This window comes from Asterias amurensis, chromosome 17 (assembly GCF_032118995.1).
Source record: "Asterias amurensis chromosome 17, ASM3211899v1".
NCBI classification, from domain to species: domain Eukaryota; kingdom Metazoa; phylum Echinodermata; class Asteroidea; order Forcipulatida; family Asteriidae; genus Asterias; species Asterias amurensis.
The window spans coordinates 11,127,253-11,138,268 of NC_092664.1; the positions used below are offsets into that span (position 1 = coordinate 11,127,253).

An 11,016-nucleotide genomic window follows, 5' to 3' on the forward strand; every position below is an offset into this window, starting at 1 on the left:
TTGGCATACTAAAACTATTTTGGTGAAATATTATTAATTTTCATCTTGAAATTAAGTCAAAACTGTTCAAGAAAAATGCAAAAGAAACACTAAAATAAAACTTGCTTGTTATGTTATTACAACAATAGTTGAGAACATTATCGTCTCAAAGGCAGTGGACACTATTGGTAATTGTCAAAGACTAGCCTTCACAGTTGGTGTATCTCAACATAATATGCATAAAATAACAAACCTGTGAAAGATTGAGCTCAATCGGTCATCGAACTTGCGAGATAATAATGAAAGAAAAAAAAAACACCCTTGTCACACGAAGTTGTGTGCGTTTAGATGGTTGATTTCGAGACCTCAAGTTCTAAATCTGAGGTCTCGAAATCAAATTCGTGGACAAGTACTGCTTTCTCAAAAACTATGGCACTTCAGAGGGAGCCGTTTATCACAGTGTTTTGTACCATCAACCTCTCCCCATTACTCGTCACCAAGAAAGGTTTTATGCTAATAATTATTTTGAGTAATTACCAATAGTGTCCACTGCCTTTAAACATGATGAATATTGTGGATGGTTTACTAAGGCACTGGACACTATTGTTTTTATTGTCATAGACCAGTCTTCTCATTTGGTGTATCTCAACAAAATTATGCACACCTGCAAAAGAAACAAGAACAAACAAAAACAGAAACCCGCAGCATATATATATATTTTTTTGTATACTCGCGATTTAAAGGATTTGTGTACCTTTTCAAAATGTCCATAGATTTACATTAAACCCACAGGGTTTAAAGATAATTATAGTGGAAAGCTTCCCTTCAAATATTACTTACTGAGGTGCTGAAGTTTTTGAGAAATGAGTAGAACAATGTCATGAAAATACGTTTGTAAATGATTAAAATTATTTTCGTCTCATGAGACGAACATTATTTTCATGACATTGTTTTACTCATTTGCCCAAAACTACAGCACCTCAGCACTTAATATTTTCAGGGAAGCTTTCTACTATTATTATTTTCAAACTGTGTAAGTTTAGTGTAAATCTGTGGACATTTTGTTTTTTTGTCCTACAAAAGTTACATAGACCCTTTAAAAGTAAATTTATCTGAAGAAAATAATACAGATTATAGACAAACAATTTTGTATGAAGCGCACCGGCAATTACTGATAAGATAATATTTAAAACAATTTCACACTCATGTAATCTCTGTTTAAAATAATATAATCTATCGGAGAAAAATACCAGCAAAAATGAAAACAAGTAAATAAATAAAAAGATACACAAAATATATTAATCGTGCGCAAGCTATCTTTGCATGTGGGCTATTTTTACCAGAGGCGCGATGGACTTCAGTCTTGGGGACAACGGTCATCAAACCAGGATTTAATAGCAAACTTCTCTTCGACAGTGCGGGTTTTCAAAACACGACTTGCTATAAAAACTCCAGACGCAGAAGCTGTCCGGCTCTATCTACGAAACGACATTATGAGTTTGGTGTGATTAGTTTACACGAGTTCACATGAGTTTTATATTCTCAAGCACAGGAGGCGCTGCACCTGCAACAATTCAATATTTTGTAGAATCGTTTCGCGAGACAGACAGATGCCAATAAAAACAACAACCACATCAACAACCACAACAACATTGTAAAAATTGTGAGTATTTATTATTACTTTTCTGCTTATATTATTTAAATAGATGGAAGTTTGCATCGGAGATAAATTATATTTCGGTTTTTTCCCCTATACACCGATGTGTGTTAGCACTGTATACTCATTTTTGTGTTTAACTCTGTGAAAACAAAAATCACCCCATGCATAATTATTATTCAGGTGGGATTCGAACCCACGACCTTTGCAATCTGTAGAATAGCAAATGTCGTGGGTTCAAATCTAAGCCAGTGATTGCTTATAATTTATTTTTCCTTTATACAAATATTTGAACTTTTTGATGGAAGTAACATTAATTTGTTTAAATGTTGACTCGATGTTATAGGACTGTTTGTAGGTTTGGCGATTGTTTCATAATATGATATTAATAATAATAATATTAATAATAATAACAAGACTTGCAATGCGCACGTATCCACCCTGCTGGGTGTTCTATACCGAAATGCGGCAGTGCTGTTTGCATTTTTAATTGAATTTGTTGTTTGAAAGTGTAACAATAAGAATGGGAGCAACTATTATGAATTATGAGACTGTGACTCTTCTTTTTTTTTTTTTTTTGGGGGGGGGGGCAAGTAACATGGCAAGAGACATCCGATCAGATCCACAACTCTACCGATTCAAATATTGGTTAATACTTAATACAGACGATCGTAAACATTCTATGAATGACGCCCACGAACGTCACTCCCATTTGCAATGGAAACGAAATGCCACATTATGCACATAACCAACAAACTGGCTAAAGCTTATTTCAAAATCGCAGGACTTATATTCAGGGAGCAATGTATAAAATAGTATTCTAAATAAATTGCATGAAACGTGAAGTGGTCGTTACAATTTGAAATGATTTATAACGAGGCGGAATTGTACAGATAATGCGATACAAATGTGTAATGGGTTAGGATCACCTTAATGTCAAAAAGACAAAGAAACAAAACTGGGTTTTGGGGTCAAAGTAAATTCCGAATCAGGTTACCTCTTGAACTTAATTAGGGTCATTACAATTTGGATTGCTCGTTTTACCCCCACATGGACTTTTTATGGTTTTATTGGACGAACAGTATACATCATTTCTTTGAAATCGAGGTGATATTTTTTCATTTATTATTACTGTATGTTTTTCTCTGCAGGATATTTCTACGAACCGCGGACATCAACGCCATGGACCCCAGCTGTATGCGGTAGAGTGAGTGAGTGAGTTATAGTAAACTTAGTACTAATATTACAAAACTTGGACACAATTGTCATTGTGAACAATTGTTGACAATTGAAAAGTTTCAACATTTTGTACATCACCATCAATTAAACCGTGGCTAGATGGAATGACCGATAGCGTCACTAGTGGAGTTCCCTTCTGCAACTAGCCAATAAGAGCATGCCACGTTTAATTATATTCATTAGAAAGAATAACTGAATAATTCATTGTATGACAAACATAATTGTGAACTTAAATATCTGTCGAGAGAAACGGCTCGCAGAGACTATTGATTTAATAGAACCCAATGAGTCCGGTTGACAGATTCTTCTTTAATTGCCTCTTCTCAACTCGTTTCCTCCCCAGACGAAAACGCTTCATGTGCAATCCTCCATCATTCCAGAAAACTTAAAGCCGACTATTGACTCGTATACAAAACTAACAAACCGATTGGAGTGCCACTTCAACAAATCAACGGTCCAACACCACGGGCAAAATTAAACTGCATCTTGAAAAAGGCGGGAAACCTCTGAGAGATATCGTCTGCCTAGCTACCGTGTGTTTGTGCATTGCATGGAGACGAAATGGCTTTACCACAGATAAGATTTTCAGCCGTCGATGACGATTTTTGTTTAACTTCAATCTTCTAATAACCTCGAAGACACTTCAGTTGATCTTCTTCACGTGCCAGGTTTGAGTATGCCTGTGTAACGACCTGTCAAGACGCTGGTGGAAAAACGCGTGTCCAAATTTATGGACATTAATTTTTATGTATCGTATATAAATTCATTGGAAATTTTGATTGTGTAGAGCCTGTGACTGATGTTGGATATGTTAAAGCGCAGTGGGCAGATATTGGATACTGGGACAAGAACCAATGAGTTTAAGAAGGCTTAAAGTTTTTGGCAGCAAAACCGCCCGGAAAACCGCGTACAAAACAAGTTGTACCTTGGATTTTCTCTTAATCGCGCTCTTTCAGACTGACTTTAAAGGAATATTTCAAGGAACAAGAAGCGTGAGTTTAAAGTGTGTGTACGAACACCGTGTCCATAAGAATGGGTTTCAGGGTACAATCTCTTCCCTTATAGCAAACCTATGGAGTTGTGAACAATGAGTGTTTCAATTGGAGGATGGTTCGCAGTTGGGCTGCTAGTATTCATAGGTGTAGTTGCCATCCTTGGCAACCTCCTTCTAAGCGGTCTTGTCATTTCCAAACGAGAACTGCGGGACAACATTAACTATTTCGTCCTCAGCCTTGCCGCTGTTGATCTCTTAACCGCCCTGTTAATCATGCCGTTACAAAGCTACCACAGCGCCGTGGAGGTGACCATTACGGACGCGCTTTGCGTCACCATAAACGTACTCGCCGTCATGGCGGCTCTCGCGTCCGTAGTTAGTCTTCTCTTCGTGACCGTGGATCGCTATCTAGCCATAAGTCGGCCGTTGCGTTACGTCATGCTGGTGACTGGGCGTCGTGTTTTGTCGGCTATAGCATGTGTGTGGCTGTACGCAGCCGGTGTGAGCTTACTCATAATTATCCCAGATGAAGTGGGCGTCGAACCGCCAATAGGCACAATGAACATGACGTCACCATGTAACATGGCGTCTCTCGTCGGTGTGCCCTACGGCTATTTCCTGCTGTGCAATTTCTTCATACCGATTCCAGCCATGCTGTTTATGTACGCGCACATCTTCCTCATAGCGAGACGTCACGCCAAGGCCATACACGATGTTCGGAGGGCAAGCTGTATGAACCCTGACCTCCCGCAACCCAGCCTGATGAAACAGGAAGTGCGCATCGCGGCTGTGCTCTTCGTCATCACAGCCTACTCGCTCACCTCTTGGATGGCCACCATTGCCATTCTAGCAGTTCTACGTTACTCCCCTGAATACGAGTTCGAATTAACAATCACGTACAAAATTGTCTTCTACGCAAACGCGGCTATTAACCCTTTCCTCTACATATTCCATCATAAGAAACTGAGAACGTACTTCGTCGCGATGGTGCGGGGGAAACTGTCTCGAGTTCCACCGGGTACCGTGGCGCCCTCACCGGCGATATCTGTTGTCTCTTTGGAGATACCACGTCCGAGAACGAACTCTTTATTTGGTGCGTGCAGCAACAAGTCATCCGTTAATCACCACCACGCTGATACCATAACATGACTTGAAGAAAGACACCAAGCTCGAGATCAAACGTCTCAAGGTACCATAGTAGCTAATGAGAGCTACGATCACCATAAAACATTTGACGACTTGTCCACAAGTCTATGAATATCTCTCTGTATTTTGCGCAATAATGAATAACTGAAAATCTAATAGCATTCTCTATTTTATTCAGCGCCTTGATCTAATGTCTAGGATATGTGCGCTATATAAGAACTTTGTATTATTATTTATAAGGGAAAGCTTAGCTGGATAAGAGAGCAGGGGTAGATTTCACAAAGAGTTAGGATTAGTCTTATCTCGAGTTAGGACCAGTTACTCGTCCTAACTTAGGACTATCCATGCAATTTGTATATCTCCTAGGACTAGTCCTAAGTTAGGACTAGTCCTAACTCTTTATGAAATCGACCCCCAGGATTAAAGATTACGATAACATCACAGCATAATGGGTGATGTCATGGTGTTTCGTTAATGAACAATGCACGTTAGTGCACGATGGACAAACAGAAAACATGGTGTTGGTGAAAGTCAAATCTATAGGTGTTTTGTTAATTATTCAACTGTCTTCACACGGGAATAATACAGATTTGGGTACTCCATGATAAATTTGGTGCACGAAGTATATTAGAGGACGTTTATTTAAAGTATAGGGACGAATAATGAAATAACTAACTTGATTTTATGTTGTGGAGTCACCATAACATGGCACGGCCGGGGAAACTCGGTAGTGGACTTATTGAATCTTTAAAGCCATTATACACTTTCGGAACAGAAAAAAAAATCAAAGAAAAAAAAAATCACAGATTTACAAATAACTTACAGGATTTACAGAAGGTAATGGTGAAAGATTTCTCTTGAAATATTATTCCATGAAATGCTTTACTTTTTGAGAAAACATTAAAACAAATATCAATTCTCGACAACGAGAATTACGGATTTATAATAGTAAACACATGCCATGACACGGCGAAACGCGCGAAAACAGGGGTGGGATTTCCCGTTATTTTCTCCCGACTCCGATGACCGCTTGAGCCTAAATTTTCACAGGTTTGTTATTTTATATATAAGTTGTGATACACGAAATGTGGGCCTTGGACAATACTGTTTACCGAAAGTGTCCACTGGCTTTAACTGATGAACGGGGTGTTATTTTGTGATATCAGCCAACTTCAAATTGACACTTAACGAATTGAACAGCGGGAAATATACAAATTTAAACGTAGGGTTGCTTCATTAAATTATATGATAAAGATACATTATTTTTCGACAAAAAGCAAGCTTTGAAATTGATATGACAAGTGAGAAGCAATGCAAAGTAGGAAATGCACCAACATTAGACGAGGTTGTTCTTTGTCTGCATGCTGATAATGAAAACAACACCTTATGTTGACCTGTTGTGCAGTTATTGTGGTATATTAAATAAAACAACCTACAATGGAATTAACAAACTCTTTCGAATTTCATAAGTTTCGAACTTTTTTCTTTAGAACTTGGCCTTTACATATGCCTATGTTCTTTAAAGATTCGAGGTCTTATTGGAGTGGTAGTTTTTTTTTGTTACGTTTTACTTTATGATAAAAAAACCCACTAGAAACAACGACGTTAGATGTTAAATTTGCATCGGGATAAAGCATATTCGTGTTGGTTTTAACCCACATACATGTACACCGATGCACGTTAGAACTGTATACTCAGTTCTTACCAGAGTTCTGTGGCAAATTACAGGCATATTACTCGGGTGGGATTCGAACCCACGGCCATTGTAATTCTTGAGCAGTGTCTTACCAACTAGACTACCGAGATTGCCCGGTAGCTAGAGGCAGTTCGAATCTTATGTTTTGGCAGCGGGTACCGCAACGATATAATAGATGTTAAATTTGCATCGGGGATAAAGAATATTAATTTTGTTTTTTACCTTTAAAGGCAGTGGACACTATATTGGTTATCTATTTAAAAACACACAACTTCGTGTGAAAAGGGTATTTTTTTCTTCCATTATTATCTCGCAACTTTGACGACCAATATAGCTCGACTTTCACAGGTTTGTTATTTTGTGCGTATGTTGAGATACACTTAGTGAAAAGACTGATCTTTGACAATTACCAATAGTGTCCAGTGTATTTAATACAGAAAATTGCACACGTAAAACTCTACCTGGTTGGGATCAACTTCGTTCCGAAAGTTTGAATAATCGTGGGATTATAAGAAAGCTTCAAAATCAATGGTACACACAACGATACACGACTCGTTTGAATACACGGACGACTTGCATGCACTATCAACACATACGAGAAATTGTTTTATCCACCGTTTGAAGCTGACACAAACTATATAAATGAGCACCCACTGTTAATGATTAATATGGAAATGTATTTTGTTACATTGTTTTAGGTTGGATGGTTCGTGCGCAGGTGATTAATTTTCTAAATAAACTCTCTGAGATGCGACTTGAGGTTTTATTGCAAAGTGAGATGATACAGCTGGACTTAGGGTATTTTATTAAAAGCTGAGTGCATCAACGGTTTGCGGTTAAAGGCACTGCATAAACACAGTTGGTAATTATTCAAAATATTTATTAACATTACAAAAACTTACTTGGTGACGAGAAATGCAGAACTGTTACTAATAATAATATAAACAATATTGTGAGAAATGGCTCCCTCTGAAGTAACGTAGTTTTTGAGAAATAGGTAACTTTTTACTAAAATAATTTAATCTGTCAAAAACTTCAGGCAAAAAGCCTTTTTCAGTCATCTGCTGAAAACACACACATGTGTGTAACAACGGTGTTTTTTCGATTTGTTTGCAACTTCGATGACCAGTTAAGCATCAATGTTCACGAATCTGTTATTATGTTGGGATATGGGCCCAACAAGTGAGCAAACTGGTCTTTGACAATTACCAAATGTATCCAGTGTCGACGCCTTTAAGAGTACATTTACTCCCTACTCTAGTATTAAGACACCAATTACATGAACATGACATCAGGTGGTAAACATTTTCAAAGCTCACGGACAATTTCTGTAATATTATAAAAAAGCATTACCTGACATATTGATAAATTCAAATCCGTTCAAACTCACACTTATTTCCCCATTCCAAATTTCATGAACATTTTGCAGTATGTTAAATGGAAAAAGTTCAGGACAGCTGGCAATTTGTATGTCAATTAAAGATATTAATCATAGAGATAAAAGGTTCTTCTATCACCGCCCCCTTATTTATAATTGGTTAATATCCAAGCCGATTACGCAGACAGGCAGAGTTTTTCTGACATCATCATTTCTGTGACGTGTACCATAGTGACAAACAAACTGAAGTTGCCTTGGCAACATGTTTTACTCTCCCGTGTCGTGCAATACTTATTAGAGAAACAGTTTGCTTGCAAGCCGCAAAATTATAAATTTAAAAATAATAACTGTTGCCATGTCTGTCTTAAAGACACTCCTGGCGCATGCGTAGAAAGAAACAATGAGTTACATTAGATATGACATTTTGAGCAACAATAATAAGTTTTCAAATGAGTTTTGAAGCTGGTATACGTAGTGACTTGTCGGAAATTTAGGGGGAGTTAGTTCCATAGTGACGGGCCAGAGTGTAGGTAGGATTTGTTTCTAGTGTATAGTGATCTCTCTCCCTCAATAATTTTAATTAAAGCAGAGGTTCCAAAGATAAATTACACAATTCCAACTTTACTTGTTTTGAAAAAATTACTAAGAGGTACTGGACGCTAATAGTAAATACTAAAAATAAATGTGAGAATACAAAAATTTACTTGGTAAAAGGAAATGGAGAGCTGTTGATATAAAACAAACGAAGAAACGACTCCCTCTGAGAAAGAGGTAATTCCTCACTCAAATATTAAAATACTTCATTCCAAGACCTAAAACCTTTGTAGGTGTTTTTTGTGTCATATTTTCACAATATTGTATCAGGTTTAGCACCACAGCTTTTGCACTGCTTGCACCTCAAAGGTTCATCATTGAAAAGGACTAGCAGGGTCATTCAAAAAGTGCAAGGTTACCTTTTACAGCTATTTTTAGGTACCCATAATTATCTAAACAACAACTAAATAAAGCTTAGAGACTTCCTCCACCGGGCAATTAAAATCAGGAGGTTATAGTATGGATGAAAATGTTTGTCCGAGAGAGTTGTTGACACTTTTTTGTTTGTTGCCCTTTCAGCGTTCTGTTCTAACTTGGAACCAAGTGGGTCATTTCCGTATACTTTTCCGTATTTGTTTCAAATTGACTCGGATCCGAGAGACTCGTCGGAATTCGAGATGTTTCGGTCACCATCGGTGTGAGTCAGACTCAAGTCGGAAACTTCTGATATAATCGGAGCGACTCGGTCACCATTCGCGTGACAGTTAATAAAGCGTGGCAGGGTTAGTGTCAATGTGCCGGTGTCGCATGCAATAATGTCCTCTATGCAATACTATCCGGATGACATTATTGCATATGCAATAATGTCCGTCGGACGGTTTTGCATATGCAATCGTGTCCGCCCGGACTTTGCTGCATAATGCAATTGTGTCCGCCCGGACAGATTTGCATATGCAGTTGTGTCCGTCCTTGCAGTAAATTAAACGCCCTTGGTCGACGGAACACGTTCGCCATTTCTTTTTACAAACTAAGTGATTGTCATGAATGACATGGGAAATGTTCGGTCCTTAGGGGTATTCGCTGCAATCATAAAATACGTGAAAATTAATGCTGCATAAGGTTCAGTGCATGCACGCTTTCTTACGCGCGCACACACATGTACAGTCATGTACATTGTCCGCCGGACGGTCTTTGCATAACCCCGGACACGATTGCATATGCAAAAGTGTCCGGAGCGGACAGTTTTGCATGGCGGACACAATTGCATCTGACACCGGAGTGTCCCAGGAAATTCTGCCCACCGGAGATTCGGTCCCCCTTGGAAATCAACATGGCCTGAAGGAGGAGGATTCAACAGAAGAAGTTTGTACACAGTTTGCCGCCATTGGGGGGACATAATCTCCGGAGGAACAGAATCACCCGTCATACCAGACTCAAATCGGAAAACCTAATACTCGGTCAACGACGCCGTGACCTTTCCTTGAAAATTATTTTTTAAGAATCGGATTCATATCGGGAATCCCTGGAATGACTCGGTCAATATCGGAGTGTTACGTGGGAGATAAGGATTCACCAGATGACTCGGTCATCATTGGTGCGATATTTCATTCGGGAGATATAAGTTCGGATTCAAGGCGGAATCCTTCGGAATTAATCGGTCAGTATTGGTTTATTCACGTTGGAGAATCGGAACAAATCGGAAATAATTATCCGGAATGCATCAGTCAACGTCGTAATAACACTTTACGTGGGCGATTCGGATTCAAATCATAAATATCCGGGGTGACTCGGTTAACCTCGATTAAACTCGGTAGCGATCTCACCTTGGTGAATCATGGTTAAAGGCAGTGCACACTGTTGGTTTGATTACTCAAAATAATTATTAGCATAAAAACTAACTTGGTTACAAGTAATGGGGAGAGGTTGATAGTATAAAACATTGTGAGAAACGGCTCCCTCTGAAGTAACGTAGTTTTCGAGACAGGAGCAATTTCCTACTTAAAGATTAAAATACTTTAGGCCTGAATCTGAAAGCACACAAAGGATTTTTGTTTCTTCATAACTTTCTTGCAACTTCGATGACCGATTGACTCAATTCTTTCACAGATTTGTTATTTGATGCATATGTTGGGATACACCAAAGTGAGAATACTGGTCTTTGACAATTACCAAAGGTGTCCAGTGCTTTTAGTGTGGACTGGTGTTGGGGTAGCGTGCACGTTCAGTGGCTTCACCTGAATGTGGTATTATGGAAGTCATATTATACGTTTTATGTGTCATTGTTTTCAGACGGAAAACAATAGGAACATTGCCCACAACCAAACGTCTATACAATTGACTATCATGATATCCGCACTCAATCTCTATAAAGAAGAGGAGAGCTTCCGTTTGCG

General features: G+C 38.5%; 1 protein-coding gene across 2 annotated transcripts; it reads left to right on the forward strand.

Moving 5' to 3' along the window:
- The first annotated feature begins 1,411 nt into the window (after positions 1-1,411).
- LOC139949824 (adenosine receptor A2a-like) lies at positions 1,412-6,445 on the forward strand. 2 transcript variants are annotated; one of them, XM_071948365.1, is made up of 3 exons: positions 1,412-1,642; positions 2,788-2,851; positions 3,219-6,445. In XM_071948365.1, the coding sequence occupies exon 3, from the start codon at positions 3,963-3,965 to the stop codon at positions 5,016-5,018; it is 1,056 nt and encodes a 351-aa protein (XP_071804466.1). In that variant the 5' UTR covers positions 1,412-1,642; positions 2,788-2,851; positions 3,219-3,962; the 3' UTR covers positions 5,019-6,445. The 2 variants fall into 2 exon arrangements, with proteins under 2 accessions (XP_071804466.1, XP_071804467.1); XM_071948366.1 differs by having other exon boundaries at positions 2,788-2,847.
- Positions 6,446-11,016: the final 4,571 nt, after the last annotated feature.

Bases quoted from the DNA above. Each gene is read 5' to 3' on its own strand.
- LOC139949824 (XM_071948365.1), top strand. From the start codon at position 3,963: ATGAGTGTTTCAATTGGAGGATGGTTCGCAGTTGGGCTGCTAGTATTC.